Source organism: Trichomycterus rosablanca, chromosome 12, assembly GCF_030014385.1.
Source record: "Trichomycterus rosablanca isolate fTriRos1 chromosome 12, fTriRos1.hap1, whole genome shotgun sequence".
In the NCBI taxonomy this organism is placed as follows: Eukaryota; Metazoa; Chordata; class Actinopteri; order Siluriformes; family Trichomycteridae; genus Trichomycterus; species Trichomycterus rosablanca.
Genome location: NC_085999.1, coordinates 11,671,660 through 11,698,648, shown reverse-complemented (window position 1 = coordinate 11,698,648; position 26,989 = coordinate 11,671,660). Strand labels below are relative to the sequence as shown.

At 37.6% G+C, this 26,989-nt stretch overlaps 4 protein-coding genes across 14 annotated transcripts in view; 1 reads left to right on the top strand and 3 right to left on the bottom strand.

Annotated features, from left to right (window-relative positions):
- On the bottom strand, nt 1-4,616 carry rsph1 (radial spoke head component 1). Its single transcript, XM_063005654.1, has 8 exons — nt 4,491-4,616; nt 3,190-3,303; nt 2,550-2,655; nt 2,366-2,456; nt 2,076-2,211; nt 1,913-1,984; nt 290-416; nt 1-166 (listed from the first exon to the last, which is right to left on the bottom strand). Exons 1-8 carry the CDS (start codon nt 4,539-4,541, stop codon nt 81-83), a joined length of 783 nt encoding a protein of 260 aa, XP_062861724.1. The 5' UTR covers nt 4,542-4,616; the 3' UTR covers nt 1-80.
- Nucleotides 4,617-8,278: 3,662 nt separating this feature from the next.
- Nucleotides 8,279-14,442, top strand: cln5 (CLN5 intracellular trafficking protein). The gene is made up of 4 exons (XM_063006687.1): nt 8,279-8,385; nt 12,982-13,156; nt 13,243-13,468; nt 13,551-14,442. The coding sequence occupies exons 1-4, from the start codon at nt 8,279-8,281 to the stop codon at nt 14,036-14,038; spliced, it is 996 nt and encodes a 331-aa protein (XP_062862757.1). The 3' UTR covers nt 14,039-14,442.
- Nucleotides 14,443-17,704: 3,262 nt separating this feature from the next.
- On the bottom strand, nt 17,705-22,249 carry fbxl3a (F-box and leucine-rich repeat protein 3a). The gene is made up of 5 exons (XM_063006246.1): nt 22,091-22,249; nt 19,473-19,818; nt 19,207-19,329; nt 18,937-19,108; nt 17,705-18,650 (listed from the first exon to the last, which is right to left on the bottom strand). Exons 2-5 carry the CDS (start codon nt 19,815-19,817, stop codon nt 18,010-18,012), a joined length of 1,281 nt encoding a protein of 426 aa, XP_062862316.1. The 5' UTR covers nt 19,818; nt 22,091-22,249; the 3' UTR covers nt 17,705-18,009.
- Nucleotides 22,250-24,197: 1,948 nt separating this feature from the next.
- mycbp2 (MYC binding protein 2) overlaps nt 24,198-26,989 on the bottom strand; it is an 88,001-nt gene continuing 85,209 nt past the window's right edge. For all 11 annotated transcript variants that reach the window (XM_063006012.1, XM_063006016.1, XM_063006014.1 and 8 more), the window contains 3 exons: nt 26,222-26,329; nt 25,859-26,024; nt 24,198-25,324 (listed from right to left, as the gene is read on the bottom strand). In XM_063006012.1, the coding sequence (XP_062862082.1) occupies nt 25,209-25,324; nt 25,859-26,024; nt 26,222-26,329 (390 nt within the window). In that variant the 3' untranslated portion in view covers nt 24,198-25,208. The remainder of the gene's footprint in view (nt 25,325-25,858; nt 26,025-26,221; nt 26,330-26,989) is intronic.

Genomic DNA, 26,989 nt, shown 5'->3' with positions numbered 1-26,989 from the left:
TTTATAGAGAAAATAAGCATATATTTGTTTAATGATAGTTAAACCAATAGTTCTGTGAAAAAGAAAAGCATTCAAAATATTTAGCTGGCTTCCGGGGCTGAGGTCTGCTCAGTTTTTTGTTCCTCTAGGTGCACCTGTGCCATTCCTTCCTCAGACAAGCCCAGACCTAGGGAAAATGCCTTTAGATCAATTAACATGGAAACAGTATGGCTTTCTAACTAAACTATTTCTGCTATATCTGTATCAATAATGGTCCAAACAGTGCAGGTGTTTGGGCACAATGACATACCCAAGGAGGCATTGTCTGAGGCATTGTCTTTAGCAGGGGTGTTGGATGATAAGCTAGTGATAGCTCTGGGTTTCCATTTTAGAATGGTGGAAGTTACTGGTTCCTCCTCATCTGTATCTCCTTTATCCTGAAGTAAAAAGATCAAGTCATAGGCTTGCATTAGTACATGCTTACAGTGTGTTCCAATAAAACTAATACTACTAGTGTTAATATTTTTATATTATGCATCTATATAACAAAAACTCCACAGTCTAACTACAAGGATTCTCTAAGATCAAACCGTTTGGCAACAACACGACAAATAAACAAGTTTTTGGGTTTGTTTATTTACTTTCATATTTCCTTGTTAGCATGCACAAGGGAATCAATGTAACTACTCTAAAAGAAAGAGGCACAGCAACAGTCTATCAGATCAAAATAACCATCGCAGCAGAACCTCGTTGCCAGTGGCTGCAACGGAGAGAAAATGCTCTCGGTGAGAAGGGAAGGGGGGACAAAACTTCAAGGTCTTCTGATCCTTAATCGTCCTCATATCTAGAGCCGGCTGAAGTTTTAGCAGGGGAAATTATTTTAATCAATCACAGGATTAATTCCTAAAATACTCAGCACACCACATTGCAAACTTGAATGACAGTAATAATGAAATCGTTAGTTATCTTTGACAACTACATTTTATGACTAAAAGCATGTGGAAACCCACTGTAATTGGTGAATGTGTCTTTTAGCAAAAAACAATTGATAACAAGTGCATTAAATTAAGACTAGAGCCAGGTATCTTTATATACAGATACAACAATAGATTACAGTAAAAATGCACTCTAATAGGATGCCACCTTTTTAATAAGGCAGTCTGTAAAATATTTACTGCTAGAGCTGCCCTGGTCAACGTCATGTGCTGTTTCTGATAAATAAGAACATATAGGCTTAATAACAACTAAGCAGTAAAGTGTAGACCACACAGCAACATAAAGACATAGGACGATAAACTGTCCTCATTTGCAAAAATAATAATTCACTTTTAAACTGCCTCTGAAAACAACTCTCTGCAAAAACTGTTGAGAGCCTTAAACGGTTGTATAGGAGTGTTGCAAAGCACACAACTCTTGGACTGTGGAGAATGGAAGTGTACTTTTTCAACCTGATTATATGTCACCTTCTTGCAGTTTTATGGGCTAATCTGTGTTTGGCAGATACCAAGATAATGTTACTGGCCAAATGCAGTGTGTCAGCTGTAATGTTGTTGGAAAAGAAATAACAGTCTGGGGCATTTTCAGGTTTTGTGTTAAGCTGCTGGACAACTGTGCACTTTGTGGCATTTGGTTGAGTTTTTTTTTTCTGTTGTCAATGGCAATGCCATGTGATCAAAGATGATCCATAAATAAATGTTTTTCCAAGTCTGATGTGGAAGAACTTGACTGTGCTGCACACTTCTCTGAAATCTACCACACCCAACACCTTCGGGATAAATTATGTAAACTGTAAGACAGGTCTTATTGCCCAACATCAGTGATATGAGCAGCTCATTAATGCTTTTGTTGCTGAATAAGAGAAAATTATTTATTGCCATTTATTTGTTTGTTGTACATTGATACACATGCAGCTGATATAAACAATTATGATTACCTGAACAACCTGCAGATACTCTCCATGTTGCTCGCAGCCAATGTCAAACACATACTGTCCTGCTCCTGAGGGCTGCAGAAAGCCTCAACAAATGAGATCAAACTAAAACACAAGCCTAATCTTTATTATGGAAATGCAGAGGCAGAAAAGTGTGGGAACTTACATTATTGTTTAGAAAGTTGCCCTGGTATCTGTGGTTCTGATAAATTAACTCTCCAGCAGACTCCATCTTACCCATGACCCATGGGCCAATATATTTTGATTTTGTGTCGTGGTATGTGTACACCCCTTGTCCATGCCTATGAGACAAGCACATCAGAAAAGAAGCTGGTAAATAAATAACTGCAGTATTTTCAGCACAATCAACAAATCTGCACAAAGACTAGTCAATTTAGCCAGGCCAAAGTAGCTATAAAGTAAGATGATCTGTCTGAACTAAAACAGACAACAAACCTTTGATGCTGCAGCCACTCCCCATCATAAGTGTCACCATTGGGATATGTATAGATGCCATGACCGTGGCGCTGGTCTTCCACCCATGAGCCTATAACAAAGGATGAAACAAGAGAATCACATTGAGTATATGGTATCGCTGTGAAATTTCTGCTTTGAGGACACAAGTGCATTAAACTCTCACCTTCATACTTAGAACCATCAGGGTAGTAGAAAACACCCTGTCCATGCTTCAGATTCATGTAATACTCCCCTATGTAACGAGCCCCGTTCTTAAATCTGTAAGTCCCCTAATGAAAATACCAACACAACTTTTGAACAACAGTGAACAACACAAATGAACAGATAAAGGAGAATATACAGTTGTCCCCAAAAATATATATTTTTAAAGTAGGGTTACTATTAATTTCCATGTATTTCCTTGTGTCTTCCTAGGCTTTACATGCTGGGTGGGTGGTGGAGGTTGTAATCTGAACTAAAAACAAATGTATTGCATTTTGTTCTTACTGGGTTACAAAATGGTAAAGTGCTGATACAAATAAACTTATTAGTATCAATAAGAGAATAAATGCTAATACAGCCTAGTACCCAGTTAAGAAGCACAAAAGTTGCTAGCTAAAATGAGCAACAGCAGAATGGAAGTAATTTAAGGAGAGAGTAAAGCAAGTGATCTACCCTGTGTTCACCTTAATAAAGAGATTTTCTGATACCTGTCATTCAGATGGAAGTAAAACTATTTAAGTAGCCTACTTTAAATATACATTAGCAGTACATAATGGACATATTTTTCTGTAAAACAAGTATGTATTAGTATGGCAAAATACCTCCCCACATCTTTTGCCCTGTTTGTACATTCCCTGGTAGGTGTCTCCATTTGGCAGTACTGCTTTCCCCTCGCCGTGTCTCTCTCCTTCTTCATTCCTTTCACCTTCATATTCCTAACCCACATGAACACACAGGAAATTATTTTGCGAGGCAAATTACATGTTCAATGACATGATATTTTCTGTTCTAAATTCATAAATCAAATTATAGAAAGAAATCAAAATAGCAGTGCAATAGTTAGTTTATTAGGATTTTAACATCATGTTTTACACTTTGGTTACATTCATGACAGAAACGGTAGTTACTCGTTACACAACATTCATCAGTTCACAAGGTTATATTGAACACAGTCATGGACAATTTAGTGTCTCCAATGCACCTCACTTGCACGTCTTTGGACTGTGGGAAGAAACCGGGGCACCTGAAGGAAACCCATGCAGACACGGGGAGAACATGCAAACTCCACACAGAAAGGACCTGGACCACCCTACCTGGGGATCAAACCCAGGACCTTCTTGCTGTGAGGTGACAGTGCTACCCACTTAGCCACCGTGCTGCCCACAGTGCTATACACCTGCCCATATGCCATACAAAAAAGACAGGAAACTGCTTCTACTAGTTACATAAAAATTAAAGAGAGATTGAAATACATCATTGTTAACTTCTTTTTTTGCTTCCAAATAACTTTGGGAAAGGGGGACATTGTCGTGCTAGGAAACATTCTAGTGTGTAATTCAGCAAAGAGAAAAAAAAAATGTATATAATGTCTCCCAATGCCTGAAATGCACACAAGCACTCACACATTCTAACATGACTCAAGTCAAATTTAACACAAAACTTAACACATCATTTACAGTAAAAAAAAAACTCGAATAGGAATATATATGAAAAGTGTTACAATTTCTTTTTATTTGTTGAATTAAATATATTTAAAAAACAAACAAACAATGAAAGCAATGAATGTTATGTTAAGCAATGTTTATGTTATATTAGCAATTTAAAAATTAATTGTGCAGTACAATGGGCAAAAAAAGTTTCCTGTAGTGGGTGTATGATTTCTCTTTTTATTTAAATCTAAAATTCGAGCAATGACTCTTTAGAAATAATAATATATATAAATAAAATATAATAAACAGTTTTACTTAAATAAATAAATCGATATTAAGTACCTGCAGTGGTACATTGATGTACAGAACTATGTGCTATACACGCCGTAACCCCAAATTCCTCATGCCTAACGCTCCACAGCGGTGTTTTTTAACCTAATAGTGAAATATTTGAATAAAGATGCGGTACTCACTCCTAGATAACCTTGCTCATCTTCAAAGTCTTCAGATCCCGCATCAGACATGATTTATTCTTCCTAAAGCAGCTAACAGCAGCAAGAAGTGAGTCGGTTAGCGTTCGGTTACCATGACAACACACAGGCAGTAAACACGTCTGAAACGGACATGCGCTAAGGGTTAGAATAGTCGTGTAAAGGTGTCAATACGGAGCCTAGCCAACTAGTTCACACAGCTGAGATACTGAAACCCAAATAACTCATACACCATCACTATCATTATAAAATATATAAATATATCACTATTATTATGCAAGACAATAAATATGCAAGACTAATGCACTGTGTGCGGTATACTAACTATACGAAAACAGCTGTGAGTAAATATCCAAAGGGAGTTTTTGAGTTTTATTATTGATAATGTTTATATTGTTATACACCATACTGTTCATTTGTCTTTTTTATTGTACTGAGTGTCTTGCTATCCCTTCGCTGCTGTAACTTTCCCTACTGTGGGACTAATAAAGGATTATTTTATCTTATCTTAACAACGCCGGTACTTGTTAGCTTAGTCGCTAACTGCTAAGCTAATTGCTATGATTTCTGTTTCCAAAAATTACTCTATAAATATAACTTTATCATATTAATATTGTAATAATGATTTTGTAAGTAGCCACTCTCAGTAGGGTTGTAGATAAAGTTAGAGGTTTAAAGCTGTCAGCTTTCTTGTTCTGGGTGTTTACTTTCTCGACACTTCGGAGGTAAAACGAGATGTGCAATAAAAAGTATTCCAAAAGTATTCCATTCTCTCTCACTCACTCACTGCTACATGTGTTTGGTCTCTCTGTGCCGCTCAGTCACGTGATGGTACCACAACAAAACACAGCAGAGCAGGAGGGGAGGAGCCAGGTGAGCATGTACGATGTAAGAGGGGCGGAGTCTGTACTGCACACACACACACACACACACACAGGCTCTCTCTACTTTCTTATAAAACGAGAGTAATGTACTGAATGTAGTGAAGAAATAGTAAAACTAAAGTATCGATCCGATTCCAATACAAAGGTTGGTATTGATACTATCGATATTTGGATCGATCCGTCCACCCCTATTAGATAGTACAAATGTAGCTGTAGCCTACTTTTTATTTGTTAACAATCAAAGTAGAAAACATTTTTGACGTGTATGCTATGTAAGGTGCTCGTTTTATTTGTTTGGTGGACATACAGTATATCATTAAAATAACCGGTGTTAATGTCTACCTATGTTACAGGATGTAACAATTCTGTTTCTGTCTTTTTCTTTCTTGTTTTCTTTACCTTTCCGGTTTGCCGTTTTTGCTTTATTCTGTTACTCTTTTTTACTCCTTTAGGCTTAGTCCGAAGTACAGATGCAATTAACATTATTTAACCTCCATTGCAAATGCATACTTTACAAGCAATCAGCTCTTTGCAATAAACCAATCAAACGAGCAATTTAAATAGCTCAGCACAATACAATTACATTTACAGCATTTAGCAGACGCTTTTATCCAAAGAGACTTACACAATAAACAAGTGATTTCTCCAAATTATATATATATATATATGTGTGTGTGTGTACAGTGAGGAAAATAAGTATTTGATCCCCTGCTGATTTTGTAAGTTTACCCCCTTACAAAGACTTGAACAGTCTATAATTTTTATGGAAGGTTTATTTTAACAAAGAGACAGAATATCAACAAAAAATCCAGAAAAAAAACATTAAATGAAAGTTATAAATTAATTTGTATTTAATTAAGGGAAATAAGTAGTTGATCCCCTACCAACCAGCAAGAATTCTGACCCCCACAGACCGGTTAATTAGTCCTGTCCCTGTATAAAAGACTCCTGTCACAGAATCAGTTTCTTCCGTTCAAATCTCTCGACCACCATGGGCAAGACCAAAGAGCTATCAAAGGACGTCAGGGACAAGATTGTAGACCTGCACAAGGCTGGAATGGGCTACAAGACCATCAGCAAGATGCTTGGTGAGAAAGAGACCACTGTTGGTGCGATCATTCGAAAATGGAAGAAATACAAGATCACAGTCAATCACCCTCACTGGGGCTCCATGCAAGATCTCACCTCGTGGGGTAAGAATGATTCTGAGAAAGGTGAGGTCAGTCCAGAATTACACGGGAGGAGCTTGTCAATGATCTCAAGGGAGCTGGGAGCAGAGAAATGCTGGATATGACCCCAAGAACACCATCCCCACTGGGCATTTCTCTGCCTCCAAACACGGCGAGTGGAGTTGATGCCAAAGAGCTCAATTTTGGTCTCATCTGACCATATCACATTCTCCCAAGCTTTCTCTGAATCATTCAGGTGTTCATTGGCAAACTTCAGACGGGCCTGTACATGAGCCTTCTTAAGCAGAGGGACTTCGCGGGCACTGCAGGATCTCAATCCATTACGGCGAAGTGTGTTACTAAAGGTTTTCTTGGTGACTGTGCTCCCAGCTCCCTTGAGATCATTGACAAGCTCCTCCCGTGTAATTCTGGACTGACCTCACCTTTCTCAGAATCATTCTTACCCCACCAGGTGAGCTCTTGCATGGAGCTCCAGAGCAAGGGCGATTGACTGTGATCTTGTATTTCTTCCATTTTCGAATTATCGCACCAACAGTGGTCTCTTTCTCACCAAGCTTCTTGCTGATGGTCTTGTAACCCATTCCAGCCTTGTGCAGGTCTACAATCTTGTCCCTGACGTCCTTTGATAGCTCTTTGGTCTTGCCCATGGTGGTCGAGAGATTTGAACGGAAGAAACTGATTCTGTGACAGGAGTCTTTTATACAGGGACAGGACTAATTTGTGTGCCTTTTGTGCACATAACCGGTCTGTGGGGGTCAGAATTCTTGCTGGTTGGTAGGGGATCAAATACTTATTTCCCTTAATTAAATACAAATTAATTTATAACTTTTATTTAATGTTTTTTTTCTGGATTTTTTGTTGATATTCTGTCTCTTTGTTAAAATAAACCTTCCATAAAAAATATAGACTGTTCAAGTCTTTGTAAGGGGGTAAACTTACAAAATCAGCAGGGGATCAAATACTTATTTCCCCCACTGTATATATATATATATATATATATATATATATATACAGTATATATATACACACACACACTGATCAGCACCGATCATACCATAACATTAAAACCACCTCCTTGTTTCTACACACATTGTCCTTTGTATCAGCTTCACTTACCATATAGGAGCACTTTGTAGTTCTACAATTACTGACTGTAGTTTATCTGTTTCTCTGCATGCTTTGCTAGCCCCCTTTCATGCTGTTCTTCAATGGTCAGGACCCCCACAGGACCACCACAGAGCAGGTATTACTTGGGTGGTGGGTAATTCTCAGCGTTGCAATGACACTGACATGGTGGTGGTATGTTAGTGTGTGTTGTGCTGGCAGAGTAACAGATGGACTACAGTCAGTAATTGTAGAACTATATATATACAGTATATATATATCAAGAAATGTACTGTTTGCAAATATGCATTCAAATCTAAATTTATAAAATAATTAAAAGATGGCAATTTAAATAAAATTTATTAATTTACATCTCACAGCTGTTTAGCTGGAATGACCCTGTACGCTTGATCTGTGTATTTGTGTTAGTTTCAGTATCAGATATAAAAACATAACGCATCTGTGCAGAACGTTTTTACTGAGTGTTTGCTGTGTAGCGCGTGACACAGTCTGCATCATGTGACCGCAGTGGTGTGGAGAAATGAGGAAGCGTGGCGGAAGAGCTGTGAACTTTTACAGTGTAGAATGAAATATGAAGCGGTTCGTTTTAACTGGTTATTCTGTTTTAAGTCTTTTATTTTCGGTGGTGATTAGTTCTCAGATTAATCATGGAAAGCAAGTTTGGCCGGTGCCTTACAGGTAAGATAACGCATCGCTAGTAGGAGCTCGTTAAAGTGATGTGAGCTTTATTTTAGCTGGCTGGATGTGTGATGTCTTCTGAATGATCTGGTTTAGTGTGATGTGTGATGTCTTCTGAATGATCTGGTTTAGTGTGATGTGTGGTGTCTTCTGAATGATCTGGTTTAGTGTGATGTGTGCTGAATGATCTGGTGTAGTGATGTGTGCTGAATGATCTGGTTTAGTGTGATGTGTGCTGAATGATCTGGTTTAGTGTGATGTGTGCTGAATGATCTGGTTTAGTGTGATGTGTGCTGAATGATCTGGTTTAGTGTGATGTGTGATGTCTTCTGAATGATCTGGTTTAGTGTGATGTGTGCTGAATGATCTGGTGATGTGTGATGTCTTCTGAATGATCTGGTTTAGTGTGATGTGTGCTGAATGATCTGGTGTAGTGTGATGTGTGCTGAATGATCTGGTTTAGTGTGATGTGTGCTGAATGATCTGGTTTAGTGTGATGTGTGCTGAATGATCTGGTTTAGTGTGATGTGTGCTGAATGATCTGGTGTAGTGTGATGTGTGCTGAATGATCTGGTTTAGTGTGATGTGTGCTGAATGATCTGGTTTAGTGTGATGTGTGCTGAATGATCTGGTTTAGTGTGATGTGTGCTGAATGATCTGGTTTAGTGTGATGTGTGATGTCTTCTGAATGATCTGGTTTAGTGTGATGTGTTCTGAATGATCTGGTGTAGTGTGATGTGTGCTGAATGATCTGGTTTAGTGTGATGTGTGCTGAATGATCTGGTTTAGTGTGATATGTGGTGTCTTCTGAATGATCTGGTTTAGTGTGATGTGTGCTGAATGATCTGGTTTAGTGTGATGTGTGATGTCTTCTGAATGATCTGGTGTAGTGTAATGTGTGCTGAATGATCTGGTTTAGTGTGATGTGTGATGTGTGCTGAATGATCTGGTTTAGTGTGATGTGTGCTGAATGATCTGGTGTAGTGTGATGTGTGCTGAATGATCTGGTGTAGTGTGATGTGTGATGTGTGCTGAATGATCTGGTTTAGTGTGATGTGTGATGTCTGCTGAATGATCTGGTTTAGTGTGATGTGTGCTGAATGATCTGGTTTAGTGTGATGTGTGATGTCTTCTGAATGATCTGGTTTAGTGTGATGTGTGCTGAATGATCTGGTGATGTGTGATGTCTTCTGAATGATCTGGTGTAGTGTGATGTGTGCTGAATGATCTGGTTTAGTGTGATGTGTGCTGAATGATCTGGTGTAGTGTGATGTGTGATGTCTTCTGAATGATCTGGTTTAGTGTGATGTGTGCTGAATGATCTGGTTTAGTGTGATGTGTGATGTCTTCTGAATGATCTGGTGTAGTGTGATGTGTGCTGAATGATCTGGTTTAGTGTGATGTGTGATGTGTGCTGAATGATCTGGTTTAGTGTGATGTGTGCTGAATGATCTGGTTTAGTGTGATGTGTGATGTCTTCTGAATGATCTGGTTTAGTGTGATGTGTGCTGAATGATCTGGTGATGTGTGATGTCTTCTGAATGATCTGGTGTAGTGTGATGTGTGCTGAATGATCTGGTTTAGTGTGATGTGTGCTGAATGATCTGGTGTAGTGTGATGTCTTCTGAATGATCTGGTTTAGTGTGATGTGTGCTGAATGATCTGGTTTAGTGTGATGTGTGATGTCTTCTGAATGATCTGGTGTAGTGTGATGTGTGCTGAATTATCTGGTTTAGTGTGATGTGTGATGTGTGCTGAATGATCTGGTTTAGTGTGATGTGTGCTGAATGATCTGGTTTAGTGTGATGTGTGATGTGTGCTGAATGATCTGGTGTAGTGTGATGTGTGATGTGTGCTGAATGATCTGGTTTAGTGTGATATGTGATGTGTGCTGAATGATCTGGTGCAGTGTGATGTCTTCTGAATGATCTGGTGTAGTGTGATGTGTTCTGAATGATCTGGTGTAGTGTGATGTGTGCTGAATGATCTGGTGTAGTGTGATGTCTTCTGAATGATCTGGTTTAGTGTGATGTGTGATGTGTGCTGAATGATCTGGTGTAGTGTGATGTGTGCTGAATGATCTGGTGTAGTGTGATGTGTGATGTCTGCTGAATGATCTGGTGTAATGTGATGTGTGCTGAATGATCTGGTGTAGTGTGATGTGTGATGTCTTCTGAATGATCTGGTTTAGTGTGATGTGTGATGTCTTCTGAATGATCTGGTTTAGTGTGATGTGTGATGTCTTCTGAATGATCTGGTTTAGTGTGATGTGTGATGTCTTCTGAATGATCTGGTGTAGTGTGATGTGTGATGTCTTCTGAATGATCTGCTTTAGTGTGATGTGTGATGTCTTCTGAATTATCTGGTGTAGTGTGATGTGTGATGTCTTCTGAATTATCTGGTGTAGTGTGATGTCTTCTGAATGATCTGGTTTAGTGTGATGTGTGATGTCTTCTGAATGATCTGGTGTAGTGTGATGTGTGCTGAATGATCTGGTGTAGTGTGATGTGTGCTGAATGATCTGGTGTAGTGTGATGTCTGCTGATTGATCTGGTTTAGTGTGATGTGTGCTGAATGATCTGGTTTAGTGTGATGTGTGATGTCTTCTGAATGATCTGGTGTAGTGTGATGTGTGCTGAATGACCTGGTGTAGTGTGATGTGTGCTGAATGATCTGGTTTAGTGTGATGTGTGCTGAATGATCTGGTGTAGTGTGATGTGTGATGTCTGCTGAATGATCTGGTGTAATGTGATGTGTGCTGAATGATCTGGTGTAGTGTGATGTCTTCTGAATGATCTGGTGTAGTGTGATGTGTGATGTCTTCTGAATGATCTGGTTTAGTGTGATGTGTGATGTCTTCTGAATGATCTGGTTTAGTGTGATGTGTGATGTCTTCTGAATGATCTGGTTTAGTGTGATGTCTTCTGAATGATCTGGTTTAGTGTGATGTGTGATGTCTTCTGAATTATCTGGTGTAGTGTGATGTGTGATGTCTTCTGAATGATCTGGTGTAGTGTGATGTGTGATGTCTTCTGAATGATCTGGTTTAGTGTGATGTGTGATGTCTTCTGAATGATCTGGTTTAGTGTGATGTGTGCTGAATGATCTGGTTTAGTGTGATGTGTGCTGAATGATCTGGTTTAGTGTGATGTCTTCTGAATGATCTGGTGTAGTGTGATGTGTGCTGAATGATCTGGTGTAGTGTGATGTGTGCTGAATGATCTGGTGTAGTGTGATGTGTGATGTCTGCTGAATGATCTGGTTTAGTGTGATGTGTGATGTCTGCTGAATGATCTGGTTTAGTGTGATGTGTGATGTCTGCTGAATGATCTGGTGTAGTGTGATGTGTGCTGAATGATCTGGTTTAGTGTGATTGATGTCTTCTGAATGATCTGGTGTAGTGTGATGTCTTCTGAATGATCTGGTGTAGTGTGATGTGTGCTGAATGATCTGGTGTAGTGTGATGTGTGCTGAATGATCTGGTGTAGTGTGATGTGTGATGTCTGCTGAATGATCTGGTTTAGTGTGATGTGTGATGTCTGCTGAATGATCTGGTTTAGTGTGATGTGTGATGTCTGCTGAATGATCTGGTTTAGTGTGATGTGTGATGTCTTCTGAATGATCTGGTGTAGTGTGATGTGTGATGTCTGCTGAATTTACATTTACATTTACTGAATGATCTGGTTTAGTGTGATGTGTGATGTCTGCTGAATGATCTGGTGTAGTGTGATGTGTGATGTCTGCTGAATGATCTGGTTTAGTGTGATGTGTGATGTCTGCTGAATGATCTGGTGTAGTGTGATGTGTGATGTCTGCTGAATGATCTGGTGTAGTGTGATGTGTGCTGAATTATCTGGTTTAGTGTGGTGCACTTCAGGAGTTACAGTCGAAACCTAATTAAGTGAATAGTGTTCACTGTTCTGTGCATATTGTTTTGATAGACAGACAGACAAATAGAAAGACAGATAGCTAGCTAGACAGACAGATAGATAGCTAGCTAGCTAGATAGCTAGATAGATAGACAGACATATACGTAGATAGATAGATTTATACAGGTAAGACAGGATCACAGCTTGATACATTCTTCAATAACAATGAAAAAGTTATATAATTACCCTGGGTCTGGGACCTTTCTGTGTGGAGTTTGCATGTTCTTCCCGTGTCTGCGTGGGTTTCAAGTGAGGTCAATTGGAGATACAAAATTGTCCAGGACTGTGTTCGATATAACCTTGTGAACTGAAGAACCTTGTGTAATGAGTAACTACCGTTCCTGTCATGAATGTAACCAAAGTGTGAAACATTACAATAAACAAACAATCCCACAGTCCAAAAACATGCAATCAGGTTAATTGAAGACACTGAATTGCCCTATAGGTGAATGGGTGTATGTGTGTCTGCCCTGCGATGGACTGGCGCCCCGTCCAGGGTGTTACTGTGTGCCTTGTGCTGATTGAAAAGCTGGGATAGGCTCCAGCTGACTACCACCTGTTGTCTTGGACTTTAATTTTATTTATTTATTTTTTGTAACTTTTGTTTAAAGAAAATTGTAATTTATTGTCTACAGCAAATTACAGCCCTGACACTGTACTTTTTTAGGCGATTTGACCGCCGTCCACCCACTGACCCATACTGCCAGGCGCTGTACCCGTTTTGCCCAACTGGAGACTCAGGAGGCCGCATTCCTGACATGAATGAAAATGATGTCATTTCAGTGTTTCGACTGCAAACTCCAGTGTGGGAATTTAAATATGGAGATCTTCTGGGGAAATTTGTAAGTTGTTCATTTAAAGAGAAAAAAAAATTACCCATACAGATTTTCTGTAAACATAAAAACAAGATTATGTATTTTCTTTTCAGAATATAATGCATGATGCCATTGGTTTTGCCAGTTCTAAAAGTGGAAGAAACTACACTATGGAGTGGTATGAGCTCTTTCAGCTCGGAAACTGCACGTTTCCTCATGAAAGACAGGACACAGTGGAACCATTTTGGTGTAATCAGGGCGCTGCCTGCTTCTTTGAGGGGATAGATGACGTACACTGGAAACAGAATGGAACTCTTGAAAAAGTGGGAGAGATTTCAGGTATGAACTTAAGAAAGGAAGGTGTACAAAAGATCTTTAGTATATCGTTATTGATACTGTTTACATTTTGTTTTGCTCATAGGTAAGCAGTTTAATAGTCTGGCACAGTGGGTTAAAGAGGACAACGAGACGGGTATTTACTACGAGACGTGGACAGTACGTTCAGACTCTGAAGCCAACGCCACCACTTGGTTCGAGTCATTCGACTGTTCTCAGTTTGTGCATCGCACATACAGAAAACTGAATGAGCTAGGGGCCAAGCTCTCGAGCAAAACTCAGACGAACTACACTAAAATTTACCTGTACGGTGGTGAGCCTACCTTTCTTGGGAATGACAGCATCTTCCACCAGGAATCCATGAAATCTCTGGCCATGGACATCAGAAAGTTTTATCACTCGTTTCAGCCACACCAGTCAATGCTCCAGTTTGTTCTCAGCTTGATTAAAGCCTATGAAAAAGTAGTATTGGAGAAAACATTCTATTTGTACTACAATTTTGAATATTGGCACTTGCCAATGAAGCCACCTTATATCCAAATTACATATGAGGAAGTACCTTTACCACGATAACTGTCTTTACCAAGAGTAAAATGTTTTACTTACTGTATTCCACTGGCAAAGCAGAGTATATATTCACACCACTACCAGCTAATACCTGTTTGCTAGGTTTTGCATGGGATTTGCTCTGTCTAATAGACCAAAGGTGCCTAAATTGCCAAAGGTGAAAATATATTTCTTTTTTGCAGTGATATTTGCAATCACAAAATTAGATGTAATTTTAACAAATTATTTTTTAAAAATTGTAGTTAAAACAATGATCAAAGCATCATGTAAACATAAATAATACTACAGACAATAATTTTCCAACCTTTTTCCCCCAATTTTCTCCCAAATTATTGCTTATTTTGTGATTATTTACCAATGAGAAACATCAAAGGGTTAATTTGGTTGGCAAATGCAACATGAATGTGATGTGTTCTATTATTAATAAACTTATATGAAGTGTTTTATTAACTCTGTGTAATTATGCACATATTCAAATCAGTTTCTGGTCAAACATTTACAATTGAATTTTATATTCTTTATTTAAACAGTGCAAAATGCAAAGCAAGTAGGAATGTTGAGAAATAACAAACTGAGGATAACACATAAAGGTTTACCAAAATGAACATCACATAAGCTACTTGTACAGATACTCAATAAAACTGACTCAGTTGCACGTTGAGATGTACACTATGGCCAGAAGTATGTTGACACTTGACGATGACGTTGTTGGAAATCCTATTCTAAAACCATGTGCAATAATATGGACATTGATTAATATGTTTTATTCATTTTGACTTTGTCAGGAAAGGCTTACCAAAAGATTTTGGATGTTGTCTGTTTGAATGTGTGCCCAATTCAAAGGGCATTTATGAGCTTGGGCAATGATGTTGAATAAGAAAACCTGCAATTGGTGTTTAACTCTTCCTAAGGTGTTTAATGGGGTTGAAGTTGGGATTCTGTATAGACCACTAGAGTTGCTCCACACCAAATTCAACAAACTGTGTCTTTATGGACCTTACATTGTGCACCAAGGCACAGTCATGCTGGAACACAAAAGATTTCCCCCCCCCCAAAGTATTGCCACAAAGTCTTTGTTTTATACACAATAGCAATGTGTGGCTAAAACCATGAAAATCAAATGTTAGAAGTGTCCACATACTTTGGCCATAGTGTATTTGTGATATGACAACCATAATAACATTTTACTCAATATATAAACTTTACAGAGACTAATGTTAAAGCAATTTCTTTTAGCACAAGTACAATGTAAATAATAAAAAGCTTTAGCAGTCTTTACAATAACATGTTTAGTAAGCTGACAGTATTCCAGTCTTTGTAGCACTGAAAAGTGACAGCAGAAATTCCTGGATTTATAAAAAAGGGAATTCCTTTATAAACAGAATTTCTGTTTTTAAAGGTTTTGTTTCCCTTATTGGACTAATTCATTCAAACTCATTAAAGTCATTTAAATATATTTAAAACAAAGCTGTGCACAAAGCACCTCCATAAATATAATAATATTAAATACAAGGATAGAAAGAAACTTCAAACCCTGATATAAGGTGCAGGACAAACAAGTAAATTACTGTTAATATCAAACACACAGCATTTTCTAATATAAAAATAAGACTTCCTTCTTAAAGGCAAATTTCTGGTGCACTCCAGTGATTACAAGATGTTGAAGTCAAACAGTGGTAAAGCATCAGCAATAAAGTGCTGATCTATTTTTAAAAATCTTTTAAACAGAACTTTTCTCAGCTCCAGTCCTGTGGGCCACGGCCACGTATCTTGCATTTGTAAGGATGGCTTGATAGTTAGTTGTGTTTGGGACAAAGAAATTTCAAACACAGCAGATCGGAGTGGTCCACCTGGGCTGAAGTTGAAAATCCCTGTTTTCAGAGGCATCATACACTCAACATGAAGAAATAGAGGAAATATTCAGCTAATAGATCAGTATGAAAGACTTTAAACATCACCTATTCAGGTTCATTACTTACAGAATACAAGTTCTGTTTAGACTAACTAGATTAAACAATTATACAGCCATGTTATTTATTTCTATTAATTTCTTGCTAATAAGCATAGTGGTTTGAAAGCCCCCTCTCTGCTAAAAAAGTAGAATTTTAATTTGCTGTGTATGTAAGATACATTATGTAAACATTTATGCATACTAATGTTAGCTAAATCAATCTTAGTGTCTAAAGTGAAGGAAATACATTGTATGACATATTTTACAGGTATAAAATCAAAAGCCATCAGCATACAGTGGATATGAAAAGTCCTGTTACAATGCCAGGGTTTGTAATGTACAAAATTAGACCAAGATGATTAATTTCAGAACTTTTTCCACCTTTAATGTTTATTCTGAACACAACCAAATCCCAAATTATAAGAGGGTGTGCACACATATGCAACCACATTATTACATACATATTTATTTACATTTTGTTGTTTTTACATGGCACAAACCTGGCATTTTAACAGGGGTGCTTAGACTTTTCATCCACTGTAGGTATTAAGACTGCTGTGTACATTTTTACATTTACTACAGAGCTATTTATAAACAGCCGAACTACATTTATTCCTGTTTTTCTCTTCGGTTTTATTAAACCCCAAATTAGCATTTTACACCCATATACTGCAAACAGTGTCTTCTCCACTGAACCCTCTGTACACTAACCCAAGTTCCCCCCAGTTAACAAAAAAACAGTAAAATTCTCATTATGTAAAAGCTGAACAGAAATAATGATTCACATTATTTTGTTCATTAGTGGATAAAGGTGCCACTGAGTCGAGCAGGGAATTAAACAGACTTAATCACAACTATTTAGCGGCAAAACAGCATCTTATACTACTTTCAGCAGAGCTTTTTAAGATGTTCTACATTAACATGTATTTAGCAGATTTTATCAAAGCAACTTAAGACAAGACAGGATGCATTTAGATCTGTTGTGTCTTGCTCTCAAAGGCCCAGCAGCAGCAGCTTGGTGGGGATGGTAATTAAAACTCTAAACGTTGATATAAATAGCTTAGTTCCTTAAGCAGTGGAATCATTAGTACTTACATTTATTACTGTTAATGCTCTCTTCAACATAAAACCATTTAGTTACCACTGCTGTACAAACTGGGCAGAAGGAACTAAATTAGTAAAAGACTTCAATGTTGTTTCACACACACAATTCCCTACACACATTATAATACATACATTTCAGATCATCAGACTATCAGACAAATATCAGACCAAGAAAACACAAAATGCTTTTTTAAATGATTTCCAGCCCTACCTGGCCCTATGCCATGATGCCATGTTCGAAAGAGATTCAAATACAGTCATCTACTTGTCTGGAAAAAGTTACAAAGCCATTGCTACTGCCAAGGGTTCCACAACCAGTTAATTAGGGTTAGGGGGCATTTAAAAGCTGCATTTTGTATTTACTTATGTTGTCTTTATCTTCTGAATAAACGGAAACATTTAAATGAGACAAATTAGCAAAAAAAAAATCTGTTGAGGGGCGAATACTTTTTCACTATGTATGTACACAAATTTACAAAACAATAAGTTATAGCTGTCAAACATTATTTGTAATGAAATGTGGGATATTCAAATGTATAAATAAACAGCCCACGTGATGTAGGCCCTTTTACATTTTTTACTCTATTCTAGTTAGAATAAAAGTATTTTCCCCCAATATTTCAATTCGAGCTGAATACAAGCTTATTAATAAAATCCCAGCACATATACACTGGAATAGTACCGCATGTTTGCTGCTGTATACCTAGTGTTCAATTCTTTATACAGATCTTTTCTTGTTAGCAATCTTAAAAGCGACTGCTGACAGTTCCCAAAACTTTGAGAAAATAAAAATCTCAACACCCAAAACCTTAAAATACTTTTTGAAAAGTATGAATAGCAACGTATAAAGTCATCTAATGATTCTCTTATTTGGTAAGGAGTAAGCTTGATGATTAGGTATGTGTAAAAAGGTCTGCAGGTTTCACCAGGTAGGCATCATATCAGGAAACCAGACACGGCCGAGATGTTTGGACACCTCCCAGTGGATCTCGTCCAGGCTGTACTTGTGGTCAGGGATAAGCACTTCCTCCATGATGGACAGCTGTGAGAGGCGTCTTCCACACATCTTCACAAACTCCACAAAAGCGCTGCAGGAGACTTCGCACTCGCCCAGGCCGATGGCAGACAGCTGCTTACAGCGTTCAGCAATGCGTATCAGTTCCTCGTCCAGTGGACGTAAGCCATTAGCACACACAACCAGTTCGACAAGTCGGGGACAGTTCATGCCTACGCGCCCAAGAACCTCTTTACTTACTGAACGGCCAAAGTAGAGGTGCGTAACGGGAATCTCATCCCGGAAGAAAGGCTCAAACTCATCATCGTAGAGGAAGAAGTACATAACCAAGTTGAATTTGGGTGAGTGGCGCACCATGGCATCCCAGCTGCTTTTCTTGATGGTGTGGAACTGCTGACCTGGGTTTTCACTTACCACATCGATGCGAAGGTGCTCAAGATGCACGTGTTTCTCTGAGGAGAGGGCAAGGAGTAGCTCATCACTCAGCAAGTGGTAATTCAGTGCAAGCTCCCTCAGGCCGTGGCACTGATCTGCAACACACAGGATTCCTGCAGGCAACAGAGTTAAAGGTTGCAAAACATTTAAACTAACCTGAAAACATTTAAATAAATAAATAGCAATTAACAGCCATAAGAAATTGGGCAGGGTATCAGTTTTGCTCAATATGAAAAATAAGTATTGCAAAAAGCCAAAGTAGTTTTGTAGAGTTATTATATGGAGAACTGACTGAATACGTATGTGTATGTATATGTATCATGAATGCAGCCTTAATGTCAGATCATGGAATCTGGTATATAATATAATATCTATTCAAACTGTGACAGAAAGTCTTACCAGCTGGGGAGACATGGGGGCAACTGCTCATCTTCAGCAGCTTGAGTGTGTCACTGTTGTTGGCCACTAGGACCTTAAGTGATGGGTCATCAACAGGTGTGTCATCGATTTTAAGTGAGGAAAGAGACTTGGAGTTGACAAACACCACTGTCAGTGCAGAGATGAAGTGGGACTGTGGAGATAAACAGAATTGTTAAAGATGAACAGGTCATTTTCTAAAAAAACAAAAAAATAAATAAATAAAACAAACCTCATGGTTTTTGCATTTACCTTTGGTAACTCCATGAAGCTTGGACGTGCTGTCGAAATAAGGCCCAGGGTCTTTAGAGAGCAGTTTACTAGCTGAGACAAGATGTCACAGGCTGCTTCTGCTGATTCTGTGCTGCTGTCCACCTAAACAGCCACATTCAGCAATATCACACAATTACAAGAAAACATTGCATTAACCAATTCAATAACAAACATAAAATGAAATAGGTAGAAGTTATTCTGCAAATGTAAATTCCTAATACCACACTTCCTTTGATGCCCCTTACCTTAAAGCTGACATACTGCAAATGATTCGAGTGCCTCTTAATGATCTGCTTGATAAGATCAGGATGAGTGGCTTTTAGGTAGGAGCTTGCAGGTTGGTTGAGTTCAAACTCAAAGCATCTCCAGAGCTCTGGCATGTGAAAGGCTTCGTTCCAGCCACGACACACCTGAGAGGCAAAGGCTCGATCCAGGAGAGGCAAGTACTGGTACACACGCAGCAGAATTTCCTGGGGTAACCATGCCCAGGTGGATGCCACATCTTCACTGGGACGTCTTGCTCTCTTGCAAACCTCTGCCAAGTCTTCACAGGACAAGCCACTGCACTCTTTGCTAACTCTTCTCTTCATTCTAAATTAAAACAACAGGGGAAAAACATTTTGCTTTTAGAAAATACAACAAAAACTACATGTACACTATATGCCTAAAAGTATGAAGATACCCCTCCTAATTATTACTTTTAAAGGCATTCATTGCCAACTGGTGTAAAATTAATTATATCAGATAGATTCTATGTTTGGGGTAACACTGTTCTACTGCAGAAGGACTGTGTTCCTCTGTGATCCTGTGCACAAAGCAATGAGTGTTTCACCATCCATCACACCTCTTTTGCATGTTGGCCACCTCTGGGCAAAACAGGCTTTTTTGTTTTAAGTTGCACATCTGTTTATGCCACCATGCTTTCTTTTGAGAAACCATCATTACCATAGCACTTCCAGATGTTTGGACTGCACATCTGTGCAGATGTACACAGAAACATGCACACTTCGACACAGTCTCAAGCTCTCTTCTTCTAGGGCTGCCTTGCAGGCAAAAAGCAGTAATACAAAGCTCTTATACAATCGCTTAGGGTGATAATACAAAAAAATGACAATTTCTCAATTAAAATTATTTTAGTTCTTTTATAAAGCAGTTGGACAAAATACATTTTGTTTAAATAAAACTGCTTTTGGAAAGTGTAGAAAGTGCAAATTATCCGTCCTAATCAGTGAGTTCAGGTGTCTCACTCATTTCTGACAGGTGTATAAAATCAATTATATAAAAAAAAAAAAAACCCTGATATTTCCAACTTTTCAGCAACAGTTTGGTGGAAGCCCTTATCAGTACCAACAATAAACTGCCCATGTGCACACAGTAAGGTCCATAGACATGATTTGATGATTTTGGTGTGTTGCAATGTATGTGGACTGCACAGAGCCCTGGACTTAACCCAAATAAACACCTTTGGGACAAACTGGAATGTCAATTGTACGCCAAGCACAAGTTTATATGCTACATGTAAATAAATTGTTGTTTGCTCAAATACAGCTGCACATATAAATGTCAAAGTGAAAGAACAGACAGTGGACCTAGATGTTTGATTATTAGTTTCATTTTCCAGATTTTCAGAACCTAACATTAATCACAAAGTGTACAGACCAAAATTAAACTCTAATACGTTTGGTACTCTGCAGTATTTTATATTAAACCTGAAATAATCATAAGCTACATATAATTCAGCTCCTTGTACAGTAGTGTGTTATTATTTCTTTTAGTTTTTCATGCTCTTAATAATTCTTTTTATAGAGTAGTGTACATTCTAAATTGTAGTGTATATTTTACTGTTTTAATTGCTTATCTCTCTTGTTTTAATTTCATATTTCCCAAATTGTAGGGTATATTTTACAATATTTTCTTTAAATTTTTCACGTTCTTAATTTTTTATCTCTCTTGTTTGAATTTCATATTCTCTTAATTGTAACTAAATGTTTGCAAGAAGTCTTTCTGAGATTCTAGATCTCAGGAATGTTTTAATGCTTTTAATTAAAAAATTTTTCCTTATGTAAAGCACTTTGAATTGCCACTGTGTATGAAAGGTGCTATACAAATAAACTTGCCTTGCCTTACAGTAGTACTTTACTAACACTAACTTTACTAAATTATACACCACGTTTAGTAGGTAATTTAACAAATATTAAGATAAAACTGACAAACAAGAAAAAGAAATAATTAAAATGTTTTATTGGTATTAGTTATATTGTAGTATCTAACGTGTAATGACTTCGAGAGAAGCTTTTCACATATCATCTACATTAAATATGTTAAATATGCACAGATTATTGCTAGATCTTATCTTGCATTCTGGGTAGATAATATAATGTTGTATTTTAATTACTCTTTATTGAGTTTCAAGCCCAACTTTAACGAAGCTAACAGCCACCTCTAAACATTTAATCCTGAACATAAATTAGATGTAAACAAACCGACTCAGGCTGCAATTTCGTAGCGCACCCTCTCGTTTAATGCCAAACCCTCCGACGATACCAGCCGTTCTGTAAAATTGTATAATTATTCCTATCTGTCTACAATATATAATGGTTATTATTCAGTAAAAGTAGGTTATTATTTGGGTAATGACTGCACAGACTAGCGTCTACACCATATAAAATCAGTCCAGACGGTTAGTTAGATTAGCAATTAGCATTAGAATAGCGCTGTTCTAATCAGCTATTTTGCAATTTAGCGAATAACGAATTATTTAATATAAATACTTAAATATTTATGTAGCATTAAATGTACTGTATTTTGTAGGTTTTAGCTATTACGCACGTCGCTAGCTACTGTGCAGTGCAGTGTTAGTTACCTGGTTAGTGTTTACACTGAGCCGAAGGTGTTTTACTGACCAAACAGGTCAATCCACCGCACTGTAGATTAGCCCGGACTCCCTCGATTAAACAACCGACCAGCTAATAAAAGGTACATTGAGAGGTACAGCAGGTTTAGCTGATAAATACGAACAGTTTCCTGTTACCGCGACTGCTGACTGACCTAATTCCTGCCCTCAATCTCTAAGAATGGCGTTGTTGTTGTTGTTGTCGTGTGACGAAGAGTGAGGCATCATGGGATATTTGAATACGAAGCCGCTTATTAAACCCTGAATCTGTGACAGGATTCTAGCAGTTTCTCTCAAATAGACGGTTCTTAGTGCGTAGGGGTTTATATAAATAAAAACAGACTTGACTTTACACAGAAGCTAACACTGTGTAGACGATTCATGTGGCAAAGCCAACATATTATTCGGATCCGTCACCAACTGCAGAGGAGACGCATAAGACACAGATGGAGACAAAATCAAGGCCTACACACTTCATCAACGTTATGAGAATTTTTAACTGTAATTTATTAAGAACCTTTTAATAAATTTTTAATTTTCTTCACTTTTTCATACCATTATTTATTGTTCTTCAGTTGAACATTTTGTTGGTGTTCTGTCCGTTAAAAATTAAGGCTTTTACAAACCAAAACAAACTGAGTCATGTTCCAGAGAGTGACTGAGGAACTGAAACTGTGTAGAACCTTTCATACCACCTGGTTTTACACTTTTAATTTTCTTCACTTTTTCATACCATTATTTGTTGTTCTTCAGTTGAACATTTTGCTGGTAGCCTTGGCTTATCCCAAGTTTTCATAAAAGAATAAAGTCACCAACTGCAGAGGAGACGCATAGGACACAGATGGAGACAAAATCAAGGCCTACACACTTCATCAACGTTATAAAAATTTTTAACTGTAATTTATTAAGAACCTTTTAATACATTTTTAATTTTCTTCACTTTTTCATACCATTATTTATTGTCTCAGAATCTGGCAGCATTGTTAATTCTTCATTCAAAGTTTTTATAAAAGACTAAAGATAAACAAGGTCATGTTCTCAGACACATGAAATAAATTACCATAATATACTGTAAATATATCCCGCAGTTCAGCGTTACCAGACATTTACACCTATTTACACTGAAGAACATTCAAATAACTTTGAACCAAGTTGAAAACATTCCCGGTTTATTTCATTTTCACTATTAAATTAAATATAAAATAAAAAAAGTTGGGTAACATGGTAGAAGTAGGTGTCACAAAAACATGGAACAGCATGGCATGTTTCTTTAAGTGGATGTCCTCCAGTGTTACCAAAAACATGCAGAAGCTAGTGACTACCCTACATTTACCTTCCAGGTTGGATCGAGTTAATGTGTTCTGTGATGGATTTGCCACCTGTCCAGTGTTTTCAAGGTGATACTGGAGCCACAGTGATGTATGATGTAAATGACAGCAGACCAGCTTGATAAAGTTAGTACTATAAAGCTCCATTGGTCACGAAACAAAACCAGTCGAAGTACTCTACAAGGTACACTAATCTATAAAATTAAAGCTTAGTCTTTAAGGGGACTTTCACAACTGCATGGTTTAGTCTAGAGGCCCCTAGACTGGGTGTCGATGGAAATTTTTTATTTTGGCCAGTCTTGAAGAGATCTGGCGAATGCTTTAGAAAGAAGTGATCTCTGTATTATGTACAATGTATTATCAGATCACTATCTTATCAACTAAAAAAATTTCCTGTAAAATACTATGTAAAAAGCTGTGTACATTTTTGTTGTATCTATAGTGTTAGGCAAAAGGTTGGGAATCCTCTACAGGGAACAAACATCTGCACATTTCAATTCACAGTTGTTTTTACATGCAATCATGTGTAAATGCATTATTAACATTGTTTTCATTCAAACAAACAAATTGTGCAGAATAAGCCATATTTTAGTTTGTTCTCTGTAGAGAACGTTAACTTTTTCAGTTAGCAAATAAACTAAATATGATATTCCAGATCATTATACTTGTGTGACTACATAAATAATTAGAGAACATGCACACATTGGGTATAATTTCATCAGCAAAGAAAGACACAATTGTAATTCACATTGCAGAACAGAATCTGTTTTATTACCATCCAACTCTATCCACCACAGATAATACAATGCAGATTTACAGGTAGCAAGTATTTTTTGTCTTTTACAGCAGCGGTTCATTACACATCCACTCATTCTCACACCTCCAAAAGATACACAATTTCTAAATTTTTTTCTGGTATGAACACTGGCCCCAGCCAGATTTACATGTTCTATTTTACAGTACAATAATAGAACATACTCACCTTTAATAGATTTAAAAACACAGAAAATGGGTTTGTACCACATAATATAATTGAGAAAGTCGAAAGGGTTTACATTAACAGATGTAGGCCTGTTGAAGATTTCTGAGCACAAAGATGTTTTATATTTGCCTGGTGAAGCCACAACAGCGTTTATCACTGTATAAAAATGTACAGTGGCTTTTTTTGACATACATTCCATGTTTACAGCTGCAAGAGTGGAGAGGCACACCCAGTATTGCACTTCATTAAAAGTTCTGGCTCAAAACAAAACCCAGAATATCAAACAAAACTGAAGTGTAGAGTAGCAACATCTGAGTACACATATTTTGGATAATATTATATACAAGTTTAGATAAATCGTACACTATTTTCCTGTCATCATAACATTCCTGACAGTCCACTTATATAATCTGAACAGAACTGTTTCTGCTAAACCATTATGCACTCAACAGTGGGGAATACTGTACAGAATTGGAAGGGGGACCATTTTTTATATTGTTACACTTCAGTGATAAGAAAGTGCGCACTGTTTATGGGAGCCGAGTTACAACGGCTACATGCAAACACGTCACAAAGGTTTTGTCTATGTTTTATCTTTTTCCCTGGATTCCTTCGGGTCCACTGAGAGAGACATCGAACCTCAAAGCACAGTGGTGTGTCACTGCTTCCTTATAGCCAGACATCAGGGATCATTCCTCTTAGACTGGCTTAAGCAGGGGTCTGCAGTGGCAGGTATACCTGGGACTCGGAGAGCGACCATCACGTGGGAGCCAGCAACTTAGAAGGTATGGGCATTTCTGCACACACCACAGCCCAGGGCAAATTCTTCTCCAGTGGGAGGATGCACAACATGCAGGGGGCACTCACTCCCCTCCAGCTGTTTACCCTTAGGACCTGTTAAGGAGAAAGAAAAACAACAAAAATGACATATAACAGACATGGTGCTTTATTTACAAAGTTGTTACAAATTAGGGATCATTACAAATTAGTCAGTATATTTCCGAATCCCAATAATTAAGAAAAACTTAAATATGCATTACTAAGTGTAGTGAACAGAAATAAAAAGGAAACTGATTTTTTTTCTTCTTCCAAATGGTAAATTTTTGCTATAAATGTCTTTTTTTTAAGGGTCAAAGATCTTTGGACTGAAAATCTGATTAAGATAAAACATTATTTAATAATATAATGTGAAAATATTTATAACAATGTTTAAATTTCATAACATGCAGAATAACAAGCTGAGAAACCTGCACTGCTGAAAAACTACAATTTGAAATATAAACTATGAATGTGCTACATTATTTCAACCTGTCAAATTCAGTATTAAATATTTACATTTGTATGTAGAAATTGTGCATTAGAATGATCAAACAGCTGCAATCTGTACATTAGGATGGCATTTGTTAAATGATTGGGATTGGAATTTACCAGCTGGACAATGAGGCAGCTCTTCTTTGGGGACGCTGGTCATTCTCTGGAAGTCATCATGGCAGGCATTGCAAAAGTGTGTGGTCCCGAAGCAAAAGAATACAGCGACAGAACAGCAGTAACGGCATTTATATTCAAGAAAGTCTGTCCCATGTTTGGAGCACATCTGCAAGAGGAAAAAAAAGTTTCTTTGTTTACAGCAGCAAATTATTCTTATTCTTTTGTTCTAAAAATAATTTAATAGAATTACATTAAATATGCCAATAGCGGCATCAAAAACCCCTACAATGTAAACGTATCACAATATTTAAAAATATGCATACATGCTTGTATTTAAACAAGATTGAAATTCTTTTCAATTACCTGTGCCCTGGACACATCTGAGCATGCTCCACAGATGAGCTCCCTGGGATCGTAATCATCGCCCTGTCCCGCCTCTGCATCACAGCGTGCCTCTCCTCCAAAATAGGCCTGAAGGAAAGTTTACAGATCACATTCTGGGCCAAAAAAAGTAGTTCTTTAGGTAATGGATAAACTAACTGTGATTTATGGTACCATCTAACCTTAGGGTGTGTTTACACATGCAGTTCAGTTCCCTCGGTACATTATTACATTTTAGTCCTGGTTTGCTCAGCGTTTACACTCACTAATTTACAATCACTTATTGGGAATGTGTATACCTGGTGGTATTTTTACCAACTGGAAACACAAGATGAGGTAAAATGGATAAAGGAGTCAAAACAACACAGAAATTCCTCCACTGCACACACCAAAGAAGGCACGCTCACGGCACGTTGAGTTGCATCTTGTGACATAACATCCTGTGTTTGGTTTGTTTAGATGACTTTTGTTGATATTGTGTTAACAACTAAAACTAATCACATCAGAATTTGTTCAGAAAGCTCACCAGAATTCAAAAAGTACAGAACTAACAATCACACCAGTTTGTTTTAATCAAACCAAAACTGACAAGTATAAACACACCCTTAGAAGATCTATTCCTCACAGGACCAGTGATAGCTATCCTGCTGTTCCCAGTACTTTCTTAGAAATTAAGATTCATTTGTTATAATGCATGTTTTCTCTCATAATTTGTGGGTTCCATTTCAGTTAAATGCTAAATTAAAACAC

Bases quoted from the DNA above. Each gene is read 5' to 3' on its own strand.
- cln5 (XM_063006687.1), top strand. From the start codon at position 8,279: ATGAAGCGGTTCGTTTTAACTGGTTATTCTGTTTTAAGTCTTTTATTT. The intron at 8,386-12,981 runs GTAAGATAACGC...GTACTTTTTTAG, and splicing joins GTTTGGCCGGTGCCTTACAG to GCGATTTGACCGCCGTCCAC. The intron at 13,157-13,242 runs GTAAGTTGTTCA...TTTTCTTTTCAG, and splicing joins GAGATCTTCTGGGGAAATTT to AATATAATGCATGATGCCAT.
- rsph1 (XM_063005654.1), bottom strand. From the start codon at position 4,541: ATGTCTGATGCGGGATCTGAAGACTTTGAAGATGAGCAAGGTTATCTA. The intron at 2,656-3,189 runs GTATTTTGCCAT...TATTTTCATTAG, and splicing joins AGGGCAAAAGATGTGGGGAG to GGGACTTACAGATTTAAGAA. The intron at 1,985-2,075 runs GTAAGTTCCCAC...GGCTTTCTGCAG, and splicing joins GCAACTTTCTAAACAATAAT to CCCTCAGGAGCAGGACAGTA.
- fbxl3a (XM_063006246.1), bottom strand. From the start codon at position 19,817: ATGAAGAGAAGAGTTAGCAAAGAGTGCAGTGGCTTGTCCTGTGAAGAC. The intron at 19,109-19,206 runs GTAAATGCAAAA...TTATCTCCACAG, and splicing joins GCTTCATGGAGTTACCAAAG to TCCCACTTCATCTCTGCACT. The intron at 18,651-18,936 runs GTAAGACTTTCT...TGTTGCCTGCAG, and splicing joins CCCCCATGTCTCCCCAGCTG to GAATCCTGTGTGTTGCAGAT.